This window comes from Capricornis sumatraensis, chromosome 19 (assembly GCF_032405125.1).
Source record: "Capricornis sumatraensis isolate serow.1 chromosome 19, serow.2, whole genome shotgun sequence".
Lineage (NCBI taxonomy): Eukaryota > Metazoa > Chordata > Mammalia > Artiodactyla > Bovidae > Capricornis > Capricornis sumatraensis.
The window spans coordinates 8323711-8346306 of record NC_091087.1 but is presented as its reverse complement, the minus strand read 5'-3'; the positions used below and the strand labels follow the sequence as shown (position 1 = coordinate 8346306).

The window sequence follows — 22596 nt, the reverse complement described above, 5'->3', positions numbered from 1 at the left end:
CATTCAGAAAACTAAGATTATGGCATCCAGTTCCATCACTTCATGGTAAATAGGGAAACAATGGAAAGAATCACAGACTTTATTTTGGGGGCTCCAAAATCACTGTAGATGGTGACTGCAACCATGAAATTAGAAGACACTTGTTCCTTGGAAGAAAAGCTATGACAAACGTAGACAACATATTAGAAAGCAAAGCATATTACTTTGCCAACAAAGGTCTGTCTAGTCAAGGCTATGTTTTTTCCAATAGCCATGTATGGATGTGAGAGTTGGACTATAAAGAAAACTGAGCGCTGAAGAATTGATGCTTTTGAACTGTGGTGTTGGAGAAGACTCTTGAGAGTCCCTTGGACTGCAAGGAGATCCAACCAGTCCATCCTAAAGGAGGTCAGTCCTGGGTGTTCATTGGAAGGACTGATGTTGAAGCTGAAACTCCAATACTCTGGCCACCTCATGCAAAGAGTTGACTTACTGGAAAAGACCCTGATGCTGGGAAAGATTGAAGGCAGGAGGAGATGGGGAAGAGATGGTTGGATGGCATCACCGAATCTATGGACTTGACTTTGAGTAAGTTCCGGGAGTTGATGACGGACAGGGAAGCCTGATGTGCTGCAGTCCATGGGGTCGCAAAGAGTTGGACATGTCTGAGCAATTGAACTGAACTGATTTTGTCTTAATTTCCAAGTGTTTGGAGTTTTCCTGTTGGCTTTCTGTTATCAATTTCTATTTTACACCTACTCTGTTGATTTCTGTCCATTCTTGTTGTAGAATATGCTTTTTTTCAGTTTAAAAAAAATTTTTTTATTGACAGATAATGCTTTACAGAATTTTGCTGTTTTCTGTCAAACCTCAACATGAATCAGCCATAAGTATACATATATCCCCTCCCTTGTGAGTGTTCCTCCCATCTCTCTCCCCTCTAGGTTGATAGGGAGCCCCTGTTTGAGTTTCCTGAGACATACAGTAAATTCCTGTTGGCTATCTATTTTACATATTGTAATGTACGTTTCCGTGTTACTCTTTCCATACATCTCACCCTCTCCTCCCCTCTCCCCATGTCCATAAGTCTATCCTCTACATCTGTTTCTCCATTGTTGCCCTCTAAATAAATTCTTCAGAACCATTTTTGTAGATTCCATATACGTGCATTGTGTGTGTGTTAGCCGCTCAGTCGTGCCCGACTCTTTGCCACCCCATGGACTGCAATCCACCAGGTTCCTCTGTCCATGAGATTTTCCAGGCAAGGATACTGGAGTGGGTTGCCATTCCCTTCTCCAGGGGATCTTCCCAACCCAAGGATCGAACCCGGGTCTCCTGCACTGCAGGCAAATTCTTTACTGACTGAACTACAAGGGAAGCCTATTAGAATATGATATTTATCTTTCTCTTTCTGACTCACTTTACTCTGTATAATAGGTTCTAGGTTCATCCACCTCATCAGAACTGACTCAAATGTGTTCCTTTTTATGCCTGAGTAATATTCCATTGTTTAGAATGTGCTTTTTATAATTTTTATTTTATATTCATTTTATTATAATTTTTTTAATTTTAATTGGAGGCTAATTACTTTACAATATTGTATTGGTTTTGCCATACATCAACATGAATCCCCCATGTATACATGTGTTCCCCATCCTGAACCCCCCTCCCACCTCCCTCCCCTTACCATCCCTCTGGGTCATCCCAGTGCACCAGCCCCAAGCATCCTGTATCATGCATCAAACCTGGACTGGCAATTCATTTCACATATGATATTATACATGTTTCAGTACCATTCTCCCAAATCATCCCACCCTTGCCCTCTCCCACAGAGTCCAAAAGACTGTTCTATACATCTGTGTCTCTTTTGCTGCCTTGCATACAGGGTTATCATTACCATCTTTCTAAATTCCATATATATGCGTTAGTATACTGTATTGGTGTTTTTCTTTCTGGCTTACTTCACTCTGTATAATAGGCTCCAGTTTTATCCACTTCATTAGAACTGATTCAAATGTATTCTTTTTAACGGCTGAGTAATACTCCATTGTGTATATGTACCACAGCTTTCTTAATTTAATGACCCAGGCTATGGTCTTTCTTGGTGAATGTTCATATGCACATGGAAAGAATGTATGTTTTGTAACATTGTTGGCTGGTGGATCAATTAGCTCCTGTTGAGAGATGGTACTTCTTCTGTAATAAGAATTGGAAAACTGCCTTATGCCTCCAATCCAGCCTACTACCTGTTTTAAGAGTCCCTTGGACTGCAAGGAGATCCAACCAGTCCATTCTGAAGAAGATCAACCCTGGGATTTCTTTGGAAGGAATGATGCTAAAGCTGAAGCGCCAGTACTTTGGCCACCTCATGCGAAGAGTTGACTCATTGGAAAAGACTCTGATGCTGGGAGGGACTGGGGGCAGGAGGAGAAGGGGACGACAGGGGATGAGATGGCTGGATGGCATCACGGACTTGATGGACGTGAGTCTGAGTGAACTCCGGGAGTTGGTGATGGACAGGGAGGCCTGGTGTGCTGCGATTCATGGGGTCGCAAAGAGTCGGACACGACTGAGCAGCTGAATTGAACTGAACCTGTTTTTACGGTGTTGTATTTGAACACAGCCTTCTCTGTGTTTTTATATACAATAGGCTGTGTTCATGCTATAATGGCATTGTTGGGTAGTTGTCACAGAGACTGAATTACCTGAAAAGCCTGAAATAATTTATCCTATCCCCAAATAGTCACTCCATATATTTTTTTAATTTTTAAATATAAATTTATTTTAATTGGAGGTTACTTTACAATATTGTATTGGTTTTCCCATACATCAACATGAATCCACCACAGGTATACATGTGTTCCCCATCCTGAACCCCCCTCCCTCCCCACTCCCCGTACCATCCCTCTGGGTCGTCTCAGTGCACCAGCCCCAAGCCAGGTTTGATGCACTCCATATATTTTGATTTCTGTTTGCATGGCACACTTTGTTTGATCTTTCTGTTTTTAATCTACCTGTAGCATTACGATTGAAATGAAGCATTGTAATGTAATGTAATGTGACATTACATTTGGACAATAGGTCATGTTTTCATATATCAGACAATTCCTTTTAACTGATATGCTTAGATCATTTACATTTATTCTAATTATCAATATGTTTGGATGCAAGTCTACTGTTATCTTTTGTTTTATTATTCTGTTTTTTATTTTCCTATTCTTTTTTCTACCTTCTTTTGAGCTATTTGAACATTTTTTTAGTATTCCATTTTAATTTATCATATGTTTTCACATCACTTAACCTTTTTAGTGTATTTACTAGGCTTATACTATGCATATTGGAGAAGGAAATGGCAACCCACTCCAGTGTTCTTGCCTGGAGAATCCCAGGGACAGTGGAGCCTACTGGGGCTGACGTCTCTCGGGTCGCACAGAGAAAGACATGACTGAAGTGACTTAGCAGTAGCAGCAGCATACTATGCATATGTAAGCTGTCAATCTACTTCATTCCTGTCAGTGGAGTGAAGAAATCTTATCACTCCATGTTTCCCCCAACTCTTCCCGCTAATGTTGTAGGTATCTTATATATTACAGTTGCATATATTGAAATCTTCATCAGATGATATATACTTTTTCCTTTCAGTCTAAAAGCATATTTTAAAGACATCAAGAGGAAAAGAATGGTCTGTTATATTTACTTAAGTTAGATTATATTTACTTAAATTAAATTATATTTACAATTTTTGCTGCTCTTCTTACATTTCTATTGTTTCAAGTTTCCTTGTGGCACAATTCCCCTTTCCTAGGGGGAATTTCTATTTTTTTTAAATTTTGTATTGGGGTATGGCTGATTAATAAACAATGTGATAGTTTCAGGTGAACAGCAAAGGGACTCAGCTACAGCTGATATACACACATCCATTCTCCGCAAGTGCCCCTCCCATCCAAGCTGTCACATAACATTGCCCAGAGTTCCACGTGCTATACAATAAGTCCTTGTTGGTTATCCATTTTGAATACAGCAGTGTGTTCGAGCCCATCCCAAACTCCCTAACTTTATCTGTTTTTTAGAGTAGGTCCGCTGATGGCAGATCCTCCTGCTTTTCTGCATCAGAGAATGTCTTATTTCAGCACGTACCTAGTGAGAAATCAGCAGTCATTTGAACCATAGCTAATGAATCATTATCTGGCTGCTTTCCAGTGTTTTTCTTTAGTTTTAGGCAGCTTCATTATGATATGTTTGGGCATGGATTTCTTTTGATTTATACTCTGGTATTTGCTAAGCTTCTTGAATCTTTGGGGCTGTGTCTCTCACCAGATTTATTAAGTTTTCAGCCATTATTTCATCAAACGCTGTTTCTGCAGTGCACTTTCTCCTCTTCTTCTCAAAGACTGATGACATGTCTTTTGATATTTTCTCAAGGGTCCCACAGGCACTCTCCAGTTTTTAATTTTTTTTCTCTTGTTCAAATTGGATAATTTCTCTTGTCTTTGAGGTCACTGGCTTTTGCTTCTGTTATTTCTATTCTGCCATTGAGCTCCCTCAGTGGGTTTTTTAAATAAACTTTTTATATAGGATGGTTTTAAATTTACCAAAAGAACTGTGAAGATAGTACCGTTTCACCTACACCTAATTTTGCCTATTATTAACATCATTGCAATTAATAAATGGATATTGGTATACAGTTGCTACTAAAATCTGTGCTATATTCAGATTGTCTTAATCTTCATCTTGTCGTCCTTTTTATTTTCCAGAATCTCATTCAGGACCCACATTACATTTAGTTTGTCGTGTCTCCTCAGGTTCTTACTGGCTACAACAGTTTCTCAGGCTTTCTTTTGGATGACCTTGACAGTTTTGAGGATAGATACAGTTAGATGTTTTGTAGAATGTCTTATATGGGAAATTGTCTGATGTCTCTCTCTTGATTAAAGTTACGAGCTTTGGGGAAGAAGACCACAGACAAAAGGTCATTTTCATCATTTTGTCACATCATGTCGAGAGCATATCCTATCAATGTGGCATATTATTGTGGATGTTAATTTTGTCTGGTTTTTCCACCATAAGCTAATTCTTTTCACCCATTTCACACTGTCCTCTTTGAAAGAAAGTCATTGTGCATAGCTCACACTTACAGAATGTGAGGTTATAATATCCCTCCTTGAGCGCAGAGAAATTTCATAAATTATTTATGTAATCCAATGATGGATACATAAGTGGAATCCAGTGAGCTTTACATTTTGATTAATGTGTTTTGGGGGTTCTGAAATTTGTATTTAATTATTCTTTATATCTTATGTTTTTTGCTGAGACTTTCTTTCTATTCATTTCTAGAATTATTTCTTACTTCTTGGATTACTTTTTAATGACTGTTTCACAGTCTCTTTCAGATAATTCCAGTATATATGTCATCTTGGCATTGACTTCGGTAGATTTTCTTTTTCCACAGCACTGAGAATTTCCTAGCTCTTTATCTGCTGATAAATTTGGAGTTGCACTGTGGGTATTTTAAATGGCATTCTGAAAGTGAAACTGACAGCCGCTCAGTCATGTCCGACTCTTTGCAACCCCATGGACTACACAGTCCATGGAGTTCTCCAGGCCAGAGTACTGGAGTGGGTAGCCTTTCCCTTCTCCAGGGGATCTTCCCAACCCAGTAATTAAACCAGGGTCTCCTGCATTGCAGGCAGATTCTTTACCAGCTGAGCCACAAGGGAAGCCCAAGAATACTGGAGTGGGTAGCCTATCCCTTCTCCAGGGGATCTTCCTAACCCAGGAATCGAACAGGGATCTCCTGCATTGCGGGCGGATTCTTTACCAACTGAGCTGTCAGGGAAGCCCCAAATGGCCCTCTGGTCACTTTAAATTCTATGGAGAATGTGTATTTTTTTAAGGCAGGTAATCAGTCGTCTTGGGTGCAGGCTGCAGGCTCCCAACAGCCTTGGGGCGTGGGGTTCAGTGTCACTTTTGTTTAGCCTTTGCCAAGCTGTTAGAATCTGTTTCATATTTTTGCCCAGCTCGCCCCTCCTAACAATGGTCCACTTCTTTCTGATTCTCTGGGACTACCTCTGGCTGAAAGGTGAGTGAGTTGCCTTGATCTGCTTTGTGTCTCAGCACTGACTTCCGGGGCCAAGGTGGTGGCCGGACAGATGGAAGGAGGGCAGCGACCGCCTTGCCGTCTGGGCCGCAGTTGGTCTGAGAGGAGGGACGCCTCCCTCGGAGTCCCCGGTGACAGGCGGCCCTGCCACCATGGCTGTTCCTGCTGCTGCCCTGGGGCAGAGTCGCCTGGTGCTGGGTTCAAGAGAATCGAGGAAAATAAATAAAAATGGGGTTTCCTCCCTCTGCCCTGAGCATGGAAAGTTCTCTTTTCTGGTTTTCAAGCCAGAAGTAGAGGTCTTCTCGCACTGGAGCTTTCTTGTCTTGCTTCCAGCTTCTGTCCAGACATCCCGTGCTTAGAGTACCAGTCTCCTTCCCTAGCCTGACTGCTGCCGTTTACTTTGAGTCCTCAGCGCCACTCGGTGACTTTGTCCGGGTGCCACCGCGGGCTTCCACGATGGGGGCAGGATCCGCTCGTTCCATCCTGCCTTGTCAGGGCTTTGTGTTAGGACCTGGGCTTCCGTAGCAGTTCTGCAGTGGGGTCCCGCCTTCTCCGTAAAGCCTCCCCGGGCACCGCCGCCCCCAGCCCCACCCTAGAGCAAGGCTCCTGTCTCCTGGTATCCGGCACACTGCACATTCTGCTCAGTGACTTGCTGTGGTCATGGGGTTATGTGTGTGTCCTGCTTCTTGGCCCATCACCCAAAGTCAATGGCTGCATCTTTTCAGGCTTCTGTTCTCCGTCTCACCCACTTTTCTCAATAGAAAACGTGCTCAGTAAGTGCTTATTGGAAACACCTGATTCCCACAGTGCCATGTGGGAAGCTGCTCGCTAACCTGGGGCTCTGTCTGTCCATGGAGGAGCAGGATCCAGTGGAGTTCCTGGAGTGTATTCATGCTTAGAAACACTTGTCCCTCCCATGCCTCTGTGCCCTGACCCTGCGGTCTCCCCAGGAAGTTTCCCTATCCTTTCTGGGACTCAGATACAGCTTTGGAAGGGTACTGCCAATTCAAAGCCTCAGAAATTAGGCTTTTTTTTTTCCTGGTCAACTGGAGAGCTTAAAGATACTCTGATTACACTTCTTTTGAAGCTAATCACAGCAGAAGCTCTTCTTGGTAGCTCTAGGAAACAAGAAGTTCTGAGTAAGGGCCTCTGAGGACCGTGGGGAAGTACCTGGAAAGCTCCCACGGTCTGACCAGCCAGCAGTTCCACCAGTCTGGCCAGGCCTCCCAAAGTGAAGATGCTTTGTGCTAAGCTCTACGCGGTATAATGGAATCAAGTAGAATCTTAATAGGAACCCTAAACCCACCCAGACTCTTTCATGCTGAAAGTTGACCACTTCCCCTGACTTTCCAGGTGCAGGAGGGTGCCCTTCTGGGCCAGGACTGCAGCCTAGGTCCCGGCAGAGTCTCAGATGTGTCGCTGTGGTGATGTCGATGAGTGACCCATGCATTCCGCTTCTGTCCACTTCAGGAGGCGTGCGAGGCCCTGCTGGACCAGTGCCTGCGCTACGTGCAGTCCTGCAGCCCCCAGAGGACCGCTGGCAGCCTCAGTGTGGGCTTCGCCCCACTCTGTCCACCCTCCGAAGCCACCGCCTCTGGCCCCAGCCTCGTGATCGATGGGAGAAGCCTGGCCTACGCCCTCCAGAAGAACCTGGAGGACAAATTCCTCTTCCTCGCTAAGCAGTGCCGGTCTGTCCTTTGCTGTCGCTCAACCCCCCTGCAGAAGAGCATGGTGGTGAAACTGGTCAGGAGCAAGCTCAAGGCCATGACCCTGGCCATAGGCAAGTATCCAGGCCGGACAGCCTCCTCCTGTGCAGCTGCCTCCTCTTGAAGCATCTTGAATTTCCCACCCCTTCCATACTATCCTCTAGGGTGGGAAAACGCTTTCTTGCTCTTTTTCCTATTTATAAAATCACACTCAGTGCAATAAAATTAGCAGTCTGCTCCAAATATAAAGCTTGGATTTGAAAGCCGCAAAATACACTAGCAACAGATACAGCTACATATTATGAAGTCAGTAATTCAGTGTCAAATTAAAAAGTTAGAGCTTCTTACTGTCTCCGGGGAGACAGGAGAGTCCTATCCTGCGGCTTTGGCCTCAGCAGAGGCCTGCACTCTAAGCCTGACCCCAGGCCAACTTAGGAAGAAGGGCCTTTGTAGGTGCTTCTGATGGCCGTGAGCCACCTGGGGTCCAACTTCATCACACTTTGGGACCCAGAGACTCCATGGTGATCGGAATTCCCATCACTTCTTGTCTGCTGAACTTTGGTTTAAGTGTTAGTCACTCAGTTGTGTCCGACTCTTTGTGACCACATGGACTGTAGCCCGCCAGTGGACAGGCTCCTCTGTCCATGGGATTCTCCAGGCAAGAGTACTGGAGTGGGTTGTCATTTCCTTCTCCAGGGGATCTTCCCACCCAGGCATCAAACCCAGGTCTCCTGCATTGGCAGGCTGATTCTTTACCATCTGAGCCACCTGGGAGATGATTTTGTTTCAAGACCAGCGTCTAATTTTAAAACATTCCTCCTAAGCTCTGAATAGCTGCTGAATTTTCCATCATTTCCTTAAGGACTGTGTGTCTGATGGTGGCTTTTCCTTGCAGACTGCAGGCCTGGCGAGCCTCCTGGGCTCCTCTCCAGTCTGCACCCGCACCCACCTGTCTCCACACCCACTTTGATTCAAGTCCGATCTCCAGGGAGGTTCAGGGACGTGGCAGCCCCACCTGCTGGGGAGAGCTGGGAGAGACTGCAGGTAGCCTAGGAAAAGGGGTGGTCCCCCGGATTCCCCGATGTCAAATAGTTTGGTCTTCCTGCATATAGAATGCACACCTAAGTGAGAGCTTGCTCTGAAATAAAGCTTCCTCACCAATCAGTAATAATTGCTGTATTTTCTACAGGAGGTCTGTGGTAGCACCCCCTTGGTGATGTAGGAATTGCCACCCAGTCACCTCATCAGGACAGTTGAGGCTGGTGATGGCCTTAGCATGGTTGTCATGGAGATGGACCTGCACATCCCCAGGGCATGGTAACTGCTAAGGTGGGGTGAGTGTGTGTTCACCCACAGCCCCCTGGTTCCAGCTGAGATAAGACAGGCAGCTCTTCTAGGATGGCCCCTCTTTGGGGAGGCTGTCTCAGGACCACCTTTGCCCTCGTGCCCAGACAGACCTTTAGGTCTCTCTGAGCAGGTGTTGGAGGCAGAAGCTGAGGAGTTTGAGTCCGGGTCTGCACCCTCACTGGTAACTTTACTCCTCCGTGCTCCAGCCTCAGCCGTAACAGGAGGTCAGCGTCCCCCAGTGGGCCGGATGTGAGAGTCTGAACATGATACAGCACATTCTCACTGCCTGGTCAGGGCCCGGCTCACTCAGCCACCGCATCACTGGTGTGTGGCATTCACTTAGGAAACTGGGGAAAGAAAAAGGCTGGTCAGAAAGAAAAAAACAAAAAAGAATCTCAAAAGGGAAAGGAAAGGTAAAGACCCATCAACTTTTAGCTCATTTTTTTCTATGAGTTAAGGCATGAATGTGACCTAGACCTGGGCATCTAGCAGTTAATAACCCCGAGAGCATCATTGCCCACACATCTCATTTTGAATGGGACATTCTGGGAAGAGCTGTAGAGGTTATTGCTTCACAGAATTTCAGTTGGACAAATACTGACTTATTCTCCAGATTGGGCCCTCTGCAGTAAAGAACAGAGGAATCACAGAGGAAAGAAATCCATCCAAGTCACTCTGACTTTATATACCTATACTTCTTACATGTTTGAAATGGGGGAGGTATTCTGTGATGTGGGCCCTTCTGCCGCCCTGTTCCAAGAACAGTCACTCTCACTGAATGATAATGACTTTTAAGTCTCCGGTTGTCTTTCCCCAAAGATGTTGAGAGCTCTGACCCTCTGCTTCTACACACTTTCTATCAGCAATTTGACTAAATACATAGATGGTCTCCTTAATTACATGCTCAGAGAGCCCAGGGGTGGGCACAGTAACTAACAAGCTAGCCAGACTTGAGTGTGCAGAGTTCCACAGTTTGCTGGGCAGAATTCAACCTTTGTTCAGTTTAGAAAACCGCTCACAGGAGTATGAATGGAAGTAGCCTTGACTGCCGTGTGACAAAGCCTAGAGTGCGTCAGGAGTAACAGTGAAGGTGGTGATCCTGTTCTGTGCTAGGTGCTCTGTGAAGGGCTCTACTGGTGTCTGAGCCAGTAGCTTGGAACGTGTCCTAACTGGAAAGGGGCACAGGCCGCTGCTTTCTCAGATTCTTCCTGGTTTGGCTGGTGGGTCCAAGCCTCCCACCAGGTTTGTTCTGACTGCATAACCCAGCTCCCCTGGGGCAGGGGCTGCACTGCCTCTTCCTCACTCCTCCCTAGGCCTCTCCACAGTTCCCAGCTCACACCACAGTCCTGGGAAGATCCATCAAGCCTGTTTAATCATGTACATCTCAGCTCATGATTCTCCCTGCCTGTGCTGTTCTAGGAGACGGAGCCAATGACGTCAGCATGATCCAGGTAGCAGACGTGGGCGTGGGAATCTCAGGCCAGGAGGGCATGCAGGTAAGGACAGGGGGCTGTCCTGGGCAACCAAAGGGCTCCCACTGTGAGCCACGCTGGGCTCCCTGTGAGCCGTCCTGCAGAGGTGAAGGCTTGGATCTTGATACAGCTGGTGCTCACCTGCTGCTAAGCCGCAGTAGACCAGGTGGCAGGCGGCTCTTTGTGTTAGTGAAGCTGTGCAGTGAATGTGCAGTTAAGTCTGTTTCTGTGGAAAGGTGGCCTGGAGTGGGTTGTCTCTGCAAGGCATTTTTTATTGCTTCTGAACATCAGTGATACCATGGGCTTTGCTATAGGACTGTTGTGTCTTGGTGTCACCATGAAGATGGAGGAAAGCTGTCCTCACTCATGTGAAAATTCATCTGTGTTTTTCATTTGCCACTGTGTTGGTTCTCCGCACATGACCCAGATGATGAATAAATGGTTCATTACGAATGTACTTCTTTGGGACATAGCAGTTCTACATTTGATTAAGTTTGAATCACAGTATTTTTAACTTGGTGGAGACTTTTGGCAACAGTCTATCCAGTTATCTTCTTTTAAAAATCAAGATGTTGTTCACTCTTTGGTCATCGGTTGTTCATTGGTGTGTTCACCATGTAAGTAGCTTTAGAGCACACATGTGTGTCATGCTTGTGGAGGTTCATTGATTTTCTCACTTGACACTGAAATCACAGTCTGATGGAAAGTCCTGAGCCAGAAGCACAGTCGCTCCATCCTGGGCTCATCCTCAGCACATAACTCTCCTCCTGCGCCTCGTCTGACCTGGGTTATGTTACTATACATGTTTTCTTCCTCCATAAAATGGAAAATGGAACCCAGTTGGGACTCATCCTTGCCCCTCCTCCCAGTGACATCACATGCTGCTGCTAAGTCGCTTCAGTCATGTCCAACTCTGTGCGATCCCATAGACAGCAGCCCACCAGGCTCCTCCATCCCTGGGGTTCTCCAGGCAAGAACACTGGAGTAGCTTGCCATTTCCTTCTCCAATGCATGAAAGTGAAAAGTGAAAGTGAAGTCGCTTAGTTGTGTCCAACTCCTAGCGACCCCATGGACTGCAGCCTACTGGAGTGGGTTGCCATTGCCTTCTCTCTGACATCACATGGGGGAGCTCAAAAATGTCTATTGAATGAATGAGAAAAATAGTTGATTCCATCTGATTTTTTCAGCATGGCCTCCTTTGCACTCATTTCCTAGAATGAAAACTTACCCAGGGCAGTTCTTCTAAACCACTCGTGCAGAGAAATGCAGCCAGTGAATCCACTTTGTATCAGGGTCTCTAAGATTGAGCATGCTGGTGAGGAAGGACATGAGCTGTATCCACTGCAGGGCCTCAGGGCAGGAGCCAGAGGATTCAGTGAGCCATGAAGGCGGTGTGGGGATCAGCCTCACTGTAGGGGCATTACTGAGACTCAGCTTTGATTGGACATGACTTCTACATGGAGTGTCACTGGATGCTTCCGTGTTTACTTGAAGCTATACTTCTTTATTGAGGGTGCATTATGTAAAGTGACGGTAAGACTCGACACTTTCTCCTACTGTTCTAAGGGCTCAGGTTCCCCAAGGGAATGTGGCCCTGCTTGCTTGTTAGTCAGTCCAGTAGGCAAGGGGATGTTGTGCAGAGCTCCCTGGAAGACACACTGTGTGGGCGCTGTGGCTGTAGGGACCCGAGGAGTCCAAGCTGAGTGTCTGAGGAAAAGTGATGGTAGTTGCAGCTCCCCAGTTCAGCCAGGGTGGAAAGGGTGTCCCAGGCAGGGGAACAGAAAAGACCAAGGCGATTCTGTCACTCTGAGACACCCAGTCTTTTAGGAGTCATGTGGTCGACCATGTTTGTTGAGCACCCCATGGGTCAAGTGGTGACTGGGAGCCAGGGCTGCAGGTGATCACAGTGTCTACTGTGCAGGGTCTCATGGAATATTCAGAAAGATCAGAAAGGGAAAGTAGAGAAGTATTCTGACTTAAACCAGGGATCATAATTGAGTTGTCGTGAGTGCTGTGAAAGAGCGACACGAGTTTCCCTGCTGAGGATGTGATGGGAGGCCCTGCCCAGCTGGGAACACTGGGGAGGCCACCGTGATTGGGGGAGCGAGTGGTATGTTCAGGGTGTGGAGGCGGGAAGCTGGGCCGAAGGGTGGAGGATAGGCCAGCAGGGCCTGGAAAGAGGGGCATACCTGCGGTTCTCAAGGTCGGGGCTGCTTCCCAAACACCCCCAGGGCTTCTCCTTAACTCTGTCTCAACATCAGCCCTTCACAGGGACCACATGTGACGGTATCTGTCTCCAAGTCTGTGTCTGGAAACCAGAGGGTCTTAATACATGATTTTTGAGAGGAAGAATTGTGGAATAAACAAAGGAAGAAAAGATGCACAAAACCCTTAAGGCTCCCACATATTGACAGGAAGAGGGGTAAAGATACTGTTTGCTTTCAGATCCTTACTTTTGGGTTCAGAAAGCAGACATTCTAAGGCTACATTCTTTTCTGTCATGTGTAATGATGTTACTCTGTTTCACAAATGGGACGGTATCATCACCTGCTCTTTTCTGAGTGATATTTAAGGGAAGTCTGTAAAATTTGAAAAGCAGACTTAAATGTTTGTGTGGAACAACCTTCAAAGATAAGCAAAAATGTATCTTTGACATTTTCATGGATTTTTCCCCAAAATAATGAAATTCATTCCCAAATAATGATGCATTCCAAGTTATTTTGGACATAGACGTTGTCATTAGGATGGCACTGTCTGGCCCAGTTAGTTTAATTGTGTAGAATGTGGTGCTCAGTGAGGTAAAGGCAAGCTTCCTCCCCCAGGCTCTTGCCCGTCTAGAGACAAAGCCTGCCATCCATCCCACTGTCCTTTCAGGCCGTGTCCAGTGCCCTACAGTGGGCATCCTGAGACTGGGCTGGTTGGCGGGCAGGGCATCCATGGGCCTGGCCTTGCTCATCACCCGTGGCTCTTGGGGAGAATGACCCAGTGGACACCTCGCAGAACAGCTGTCTGTCTGTCCCTGAGGCATACCTAAGGGGCAGCTTTGGTTCATCTTTGGGTTGGGATCCTAATATGATTTAGATGAATAAAACATCAGAGAGTGGGAAAAAGCAGGGAAACTTCATACATCTCCATATTTTTTTTAGTTTGCTTAAAATAAAAAAGCATGGGAAAGAAAAAGCAAAAACTTTACAAATCCATCAATAACATATATTTGAAATCTTAAATATGTCCTCTAGAGCAGTATCCCTAAACTAGAGTGTGGTCGATATTGGATATTTCTTAAATGCAAGCGTTCATCCTGGAGACAGTGGTAACAGCCAGTTCAGACTGCATTTCTGCATCCCTGTTGCGCCTTGTTTGGGGGGAGTTAAGGTGGACCTCAGGCACAGTGAGGCAGCACCAACAACTGGCGCTCTCTCCCTCTCAAGGCAGTGATGGCCAGTGACTTCGCGGTGCCCAAGTTCCGATACCTCGCGAGGCTCTTGATCGTTCACGGACATTGGTGCTATTCCCGGCTTGCCAACATGGTGCTGTACTTCTTCTACAAAAACACAGTATGTATGTGATGCCAGTGTCAAGGATTTTTGATGTGAAATCCGTGAGAGTCACAGGACTGTTAACTGAACGTGGTCTGTGGGCCATCCCACAGCCTCCCGTTGGTTCTACCCCACTTGGCTTCTGTGGATTTTTCCCAGGCTGGTCTGCCCTTGCACCCTCAGTCTCAGAAATCTTAACTTACTTGCCACTCTGAGCATGGAAACAGGTAGATCCAAGGAGGAAGTCCACTTGCAGCTTTATAATAGGTAGAGTGACCGTGGGGTCCCGGGGTTTGCATGAAGTCCTCAGTCAGTGGGTTTTCGAGGCTCCTTTCTCCCTCCGCCCAGCTGACTCCAGTTTCTAGGCCCTTTACTGCTCTGTCCCCGTCTCTCTCAGGAGTGGTCTCCTAGGATGCTCTGATCGGTGCTCTCTCAAAGCACATAGGCTCATCTGATGAGTGGAAGTGTGGTTGGCAGTCTTGGGTCAGCATGAGAGGACTCGGCTGGGCGGTGACCCTGTTGATAAGCAGGCTGTTGAGATTGCCCACCGTCTTTGAGAAGCCTTTCCTCATCCCCTGACTGCCATGAGTGTACATACGCCAATGGCTGCATTGTTGCTTCTGTGTTTATTCATCAACCACAGGCGTCATCACGTTTTACCATAGTTTCCTATTCAGGAAACTTCCACACTAGACACTGACACTCCTCTACAGCTCTGCTACACACCTAGCCCGCTGCACCGTCTCAATAAATACATGAATAAAGTACTTTGGCTTATAAATCTAGGATTACAGAACCAGTCAATGAGGTAGTGAAATGGTAAAAATGGCTCAGAGGTTAAAGCGTCTGCCTCCAATGCGGGAGACCCGGGTTCGATCCCTGGGTCGGGAAGATCCCCTGGAGAAAGAAATGGCAATCCACTCCAGTATTCTTGCCTGGAGAATCCCATGGACAGAAAAGCCTAGTAGGTTACAGTCCATGGGGTTGCAAAGAGTCAGACATGACTGAGCGACTTCACAAACAAACAAACAAAACTGATTTCATAGCAGTTTGTTTATTCAGATACAAATGGACTTTGATATAGCAATTATGACATTGAAGCTTTGGGCCCAGATTTAATGAAGTAGAAATAAATGGCAAAAATCACGCCCACCCTGGGCCAGTAGGAGGGGGCTGCCACCCTCTGTGCTGGCAGGTAGACCCCCCTGGGGCCCGCTCATTCTGTACTTGACCTTTCAGTTAGGCTGTGCGCAGACCTGCTTGGCTCAAGACAGTTCTGTTTCTTCAGGGACTCTGATTCAGGGCCCTGGTCTATTTCCTGCTGGCCCTAATATTTAATTCTTAGTTCCGTCACTACTGTGTCCTTGGCAGACAGCTGTGTGGCAGCAATAGCCTCCAGGATGGACCACATGGCCATCTCAGGACCCTACCCTTCTTGTGAGGTATAGACAGTCTGCTGAGAACTTGCTGGATTGCTGCTTGTCCTTCTTGCCTCTGATAGGAGGCAAGGAGACAAAGTAAGTAAACTCTTGAGGTAGCTGACTCTTGAGAGTAGTCCCGTAGATCTGCCCTGCTGGATCCATAGCTCCAAAGTCAAGAGCATGTCTAATTCTATAGGTTAGGTCCTGGAAATTAATTCAGATTGGGTTCTCCCTGGGACTCAGTCCATGCAGGGCTGTGCTGTGCTGTCCCTGACCTCGTCAGATCCCCTTGCTACTGACTGCCTGGCATTGCCTCCCCAGCACCACCCCCTCCTCGCACAGAGTTGCAAACCGAGAGGCTCCCAGCTCCCGAAGGGGTAGGTGGTGCTTTGAGCAAAGGTGAGTGGGGCTGGGCAGGCTGGAATCCCAGCCCCATTTCTCTGTCATTAGCTGTGCAATCTGGAGCAAGTTATTTGCCTCCTTTGGATTTTGTTTTCTTTATCTGAAAACAAAACAGAACATAGGAATTGAACTCTGCTCTCGTAATTCCTAACAAAAACTTCTCAGACTGAGGGGGAGGCATTCAATATTTCAGGTGCAGAAGAGACCCAGAGTGGCTACCGGAATGGACAGTGCCTCCTGTCTGCTGCAGCGAATCTGTCCACGGGAAGGGGGCAAGGAAGGAGAAGGGGCCTCTTTTGATTCTGTGTCAGATGCAAGGCCTCTGTGAACAGGCAATTAATCTACTTGAGAAGTTCAGAAATAATCCCTCTGCCTCCCAACTTGAGAAATTCATTTGTTTTCAGAATAAGTTCACCTGCCTTCCAGTAAGGAGTAGAGAAGGAAAGTTTCCATAGCAACAGTGGTTTGAGAAGGCTTTGGGTAGTACATGAAAAAAAAAAATCTCAAGTATCTAAGTACTTTTTCTCCTCTTCGACTCCACTTATTTACTGATGAGTCAGTAGGCTGCACCTGAAGAGATAGAAGAGCCATAAGCAGGTGTGGGTGTGAAAAAGGGAAGAAAGTTAGTGAAGAAACCAAGTCTGTCCATTTTCAGGGTGGAGGGGAAGAGTTGCATTAGGGCAAAGACTGAAACAAGGTTTGGAAGATCTGGGTCACTAGAGGTGTTAGCAGTGTAGACTGTCTTTTTTTCCTGATCATTGGAACAAGCCATTTTTTAGGTCAAGAAACATCTCTGAGCTCTACCTCAAAGAGGCTAAGTGACTGCCTCAAAGTCAGAAATGTGCACAGCAGCAGCTCCAGAACCCACCCCAAGGCCACTGTCTGCAGTGTCCAGCAGAGAATTTTCTTCCTCCGTTGCTCCTTCAGGCCAAGACCCCTGAGTGGCCGATCAAGATTGGTTTGTTACTCATTCAGTGACCACTGTCCAGTCATTTGACCCCTTGGACCTTAGTTTCCTTTCCTCTAAATGGGGTGAGCACACCAGCCTTGCTTGAGCCTCAGATGAAGGAAATAGCTGTTCTGACAGTAACAGCCACAGATGACACTTAAGAGCATCTCAGCATGTAGGGAGCTCTTGTGAGTGCTTCAAAGTGTATTAGTCATGAATTCTCACCGCAGCCCACAGCTGAGTGCCACTAGTGTGCCCATGCCATGGACAGGTCACTGGGGCACAGAGTGGCTAAGTTATCTGTGCCAGCTTGCATAGCTGATAAGTGTCGGAATGCCTTGGAGTCACTAAGCTGCCAGCCCCTGTCCTACCCCGCCACCCCCCATATAGCATCAGGATGTTCAGTGACCAAGTAATAGTGGGAAGAGGCTCACCCAGGTCCTCACGCTGGGCATGGGAGGAGGTTCCTCCATCTCTCTGCACCTCACTTTCCTGTTTGGGATAGCCATAGGGACCAGCAGGAATGCCTGTAGCTCACCCAGACAGCAGAGTACCCAGCGGAGGCCAGGGCTCAGTCAAAGTCGTGATTACCACCCTGCTTGTGTGTGCGTCCTCCCCTCCACGAGAGTCAGTAACTGTACACTGTTCCTCATTAAAGAGAGGAAGGCAGCATCCAGGGTGTGGTCCCAGAGGAGCGCAAGGAAAGAAGCCTGGCAGTGGGTGATGTACCCAGCTGGCCCTCTTGACGTGAGCCCCCCTAGACCCCGCCAAAGCGTTATTTTGTTTTCTTATGATCTGTGGCCCTTTGGCCACAAGACTGCATCCCTCCGAGGGCTGTTGGTGGGAATCCCCAGCTGCTGTTGCTGCCCTTCGGATGCCGGAGGGATGCAGGAGGGGAGAGAGAGACGGGGACCAAAGTGAGAGCCGTCTCTGGAGACAATCTCTGTGCACAGATTCAGTCTTTCCAGCCAGACTCTGCCAGGCTCTCGGCCGCCTGGGCCAGGAGTCTGCGGGACGGTGGCCCGCGGGGCGGGTCTTGGCCCCTGGGACGGGACTCCGTGGGCAGCTGGGAACCGCCGTCCCACCCTTTCTGACCACAGATGTTCGTCGGCCTCCTGTTCTGGTTCCAGTTCTACTGTGGCTTCTCCGCGTCCGCCATGATTGACCAGTGGTACCTGATCTTCTTTAACCTGCTCTTCTCATCGCTCCCCCAGCTCGTGACTGGGGTGCTGGACAAGGACGTGACAGCCGGCGTGCTGCTCGCCGAGCCGCAGCTCTACCAGAGCGGCCAGAACATGGAGGTGAGCCCCGGCCCGCGCCGCCCTTTCTGTGGACACCCTGGGCAGACAGAGCAGGGGAGATACCATATGAGATCGCTCAGATGTGGAATCCCAAATGCAGTTATTTACAAAACAGATTCACTGGCTTTGAAAACAAACTTTTTTTACCAAAGGAGAAATACGGCATGGAGGGGTAAATTGGGAGCTTGAGACCTTAACATACACACACTACTATATTTAAAACAGATCACCAGCAAGGGCCTACTGGGTAGCACAGGGAATTCTACTTGGTATTTTGTAATAACCTATGGGGTGAAGAATCTGAAGAAGAGAGTGTGTGTGTGTGTGTGTGTGTGTGTGTGTGTGTGTATAAAACAGAACTACTTTGCTGTATGCCTGAAACTAACACAACATTGTGCAACACTGTACAACTATACTCCAATAAAATTTTAAAAATAAAATCTCAAAAAAAAGGACACTGGAAGAGTTAAAACTCTAGACTCTGACCAGGGCGGGGAAACAATGAATTCTGTCTACTTGACTACAGTGGGTTTAAGTAGAAAAAGTTGATTGGTTGTGATGGTATCAGGGGTGTATATATGGGCCCACACTCATCAAAATGTTTACATTAAAAGTGTGTGTACTTTCTGTATATCAGTTTACCTAAAGCTTAAAAAAAGAGAGAAAGAAAAGACTTTTGAAACTATGCATGCATGAGTGCTAAGTTGCTACAGTCATTTCTGACTCTTTGCAACATTATGGACTATATAACCTGCAAAGGTCTACAGGATTCTGTCCCTGGATTCTCCAGGCAAAATACTGGAGTGGGTTGCCATGCCCTCTTCCAGGGGTCTTCCCTCACCCAGGATCGAACCCACAGCTCTGTGTCTCCTGCACTGGCATGTGGGTTCTTTACCACTAGAGCCAGCTGGGAAGCTCTTTTGAAAATATACCAAAGTGAAAACTGTCTTTATACTAAGAGGTTCCAGGAGCCCAAGGAAAGCCCATTTGGAATCCAAGTCACGGACATGTGGGATGACTGTAGGAAGAACGGGGATTTTTCTAAAACATCCCCCAAAGAAATGTGATTTCCTTTGAATAGGGATTAATGAGAAGATAAACCCATAGGGAAACCCTGGGAAAACCAAGTGAACACAAACAGATAATGTAAATACATGTTTCCATCAATATACTGTGTAGATTGGCATGCTGACTCCCAGCTGTCCCTGCTGGTCAGTAAAGAAAGCCACGTCAGTGCTTCTCTTGGGCTGACTGGAATTATACATGTGCCCAGGGAATAGAGCTCCGCATCTCCCACAGTGGTCTATAAATAATTCATAACTGATTTACTGAAGCCCTGACTTCCCACCAGGCTTCCCAGGTGGTGCAGTGGTAAAGAATCCACCTGCCAGGTGGATGGAAACACAGGAGAGAAGGGTTCAATCCCTGGGTGGAAAAGATCCCCTAGAGTAGGAACTGGCAACCCTCTCCAGTATTCTTGCCTGGAAAATTCCCTGGACAGAGGAGCCCGGAAGTCTGCAGTTCGTGGGATGGCAAAGAGTCAGACACAGCTGAACTACTGACTTCCCATGGGCAGCCTGGGACGGGGGCTACTGAAGGAAGGTAGATGAGGGTCTCTGCTCGTCACCTGGAGGCGCTCGTGTATTCAGCCAGGTCTCACCTCCTAGGTGAGTTTGTTCTGGGGACTAACAGGAAGGGGCTGCCTTTCCTCAGTGCTTGGTAAACACTCGTCTTGTCTGCTCTGAATGTCCTGTGGGCCAGTGCTCGCTCTTGCAGCTCAGAACTCAGCAGGGTCAGATAGAGACGTGGGCACCCAGACAAGGAAGACTTGATTTGTCCATTTCAAAGTCATTTTTGTCTTTTCTGTGCAGCTAATTGATTTTAACATTAGGAGATATCTGTGATTTGTTGAAATAACTAATTTTTAAAAAACATTCTAGGGGGAGGGAAGCCAAGCCCTGACAAAGTAGAAGGACTGACATTGGAGAGGCTGCCAGAATTTCATGCTCTAGTCCCTGGCTAGGGAAATGCCTCGTGGGATTTTAGAATGCATTTCCTCTCTTTCCTGTTGTAACGGGCCTTGCAGACCCAGATGCTGTCAGTGACCAACTCAGCCTCAAGGGCCCTTGTGGAGTCTTTCCATAGTGTTTTTCCACCAGGCCCCAGCCCCTGAGACCTCCCTCTCCAAGGCCTGAGTTAGCAAGTGTCCCTGGGGTGCCCGGCTTGTGCCTTCACGGCCCCCAAGGGGGACTGGAATACCGTGTGAAGAGATGAGGCCGTCCCTATAATCCCTTTGCTTGTTCTTGTGTCTCAGGAATATCGGCCTCGCACGTTCTGGCTGAACATGGCCGATGCTGCCTTCCAGAGCCTCGTGTGCTTTTTCATTCCCTACCTGGTAAGTTGGCCCCTGGCCAGGCCTTTCCCGCCAGCTTCATCCGGGGACGCGCAGACAGATGACCCCGCTGTCTTTCAGGCCTACTACGACTCTGACACAGACATCTTCACCTGGGGCACCCCCATCACTGCCGTCGCCCTGTTCACATTCCTCCTGCACCTGGGCATCGAGACCAAGACCTGGGTGAGAACCGTGGGACTGACCCAGAAGGGGGCTGGTCTGTGAGCCCTCACTGATGTGCCCAGTCCGTGAGCTTGAGCAGGGTTTTGTGAAGCCAGCCTCTCTGTGATGAGAACAAACCGGGTTCCCGGGCTGGCCACATGGACCCAAGCCTGGGTGGGGGGCAGCTCCAGCCCAAGCCCGTGCCTGTCCTGGGCAGCGCTGGGCCCCTGCCTCCTACCCCAGCTCTGCTTCGCCCTCCTTCCCCTGGCCCCTAGCTTCCATCGCCCAGCCTGTGTCCACGCCAGCCCACCCTGCTCCCACTGTGCCTCTGAGAACACTGCACCTGCTCTAGGAAGACCAGTGCACTTTTGTTGAAACAGAAGCCCTGTTTTTCTCTTACCCCTCAGACCTGGCTCAACTGGACGGCTTGTGGCTTCAGTGTCATTTTATTTTTCACTGTGGCTTTGATTTACAACGCTTCCTGCACGACGTGCTACCCTCCCTCCAACCCCTACTGGACCATGCAGACGCTAATGGGCGACCCCGTGTTTTACTCCATTTGTCTGCTAGCGCCCGTGGCTGCTCTGCTGCCCAGGTAAGTGTCTGGGACAGTGGCCTTCAGGTCCCACCTGGGCTCGGAAAACACTGTCTTTGCTGTGCTCCTGCACCATTCGAGTCTCAGAAGCTCAAAGGCTTCGTGGCAGCAGTAGCTGACTGTATTCTGTATGTTCTTTCCAGGTTGTTTTTCAAAGCTCTGCAGGGGACCCTGTTCCCTACCCCACTGCAGCTGGGACGCCAGTTAGCCAGGCGGTCCCCTGGGAAATTCAGGGCTCCCAGAGAGACCTCTGTTCGGGGGCACATCCCGGGAGAAGCAAGGACCAAGCCACCGGGACAGAGGAGCATCAATGTGGCGCAGGCCGTCTCCCGGGACTGCGGCTCACGCGTGTCTCGGGGCACGTGGCAGCCAGCCTGCTCCCCCGAGGCTGGCGGGGAGCCCAGCACGGTGGACATGGGCGTGCCACGGAGGGAGGGCACCCTGCCAGACAGGCTGGGCAGCCAGCCCTCACGGTCCTCCCCGCCGGGGCCGGTGGCCGTGGAGGGCTGTCCAGGGGGTTCCAGGATGAGACCCATGAGCGCCAGCCGGCCTGCCCCACTGCCGTCCGTCTTCAGCGTGCCTGGCCTCAGCTCCCTCAACTGGATGTCCTCGCTGTCCCTGGTCGGCAGGCTGGGCAGCGTCCTGCAGTTCTCCCGGAGCAGCCTGCCCGTGGACAAGCATGACGGCGATTTCCTGCCCAGCTCCACGCCGCCCGGACGCGACCTGTGTGGCTCGAGCGGGCAGACCACAGACTGCTTCTAGGACTGCCTTCCAAGAAGCACGGCTGGCAGTGCAGGATGAAAACCTTGAAATGCTCTTTTTTTTTTTTTTTGAAAGATGTTACTATTATTTATGTTTATTATTTGCACAGAGTTCTAGTGAGGTATATTTTATATATTTCTGAGGCTGACACAGGAAATGAAAGGTACTGAAAAAAAAGTTTATTTTAAAAAAATTTTAAGTAGAGTATACTAAAAAGAAAAATAAGAGCTTTATCTTATATAAAAGTTTAAAGAAGAGAGACACTTGAAAAGGTGTGTTTATATTTATTTTTTCATCTCATTTTATTAAAGAAAACGTGGTCTGTTTGGTTTGCTTCAGTATGTGTGACCTTTGCTTTCCCTGAACGTAAACATGTATGAGCACAGTGCACCCCGGTGGGGAGTGTGGATGGGGTGGAGGGAGGTGACGGGCACACACATGACTTTGGCGGAGATCCTCATTGTCTGTC

At 48.0% G+C, this 22596-nt stretch overlaps 1 protein-coding gene across 1 annotated transcript in view; it reads left to right on the top strand.

Annotated features, from left to right (window-relative positions):
* ATP10A (ATPase phospholipid transporting 10A (putative)) overlaps positions 1-22127 on the top strand; it is a 180744-nt gene extending 158617 nt beyond the window's left edge. The window contains exons 14-21 of the mRNA XM_068991490.1: positions 7547-7856; positions 10549-10625; positions 14033-14158; positions 18013-18213; positions 20528-20608; positions 20687-20791; positions 21178-21365; positions 21509-22127. Coding sequence (XP_068847591.1) covers positions 7547-7856; positions 10549-10625; positions 14033-14158; positions 18013-18213; positions 20528-20608; positions 20687-20791; positions 21178-21365; positions 21509-22127 — 1707 coding nt within the window. The remainder of the gene's footprint in view (positions 1-7546; positions 7857-10548; positions 10626-14032; positions 14159-18012; positions 18214-20527; positions 20609-20686; positions 20792-21177; positions 21366-21508) is intronic.
* The last annotated feature ends 469 nt before the right edge of the window (positions 22128-22596 follow it).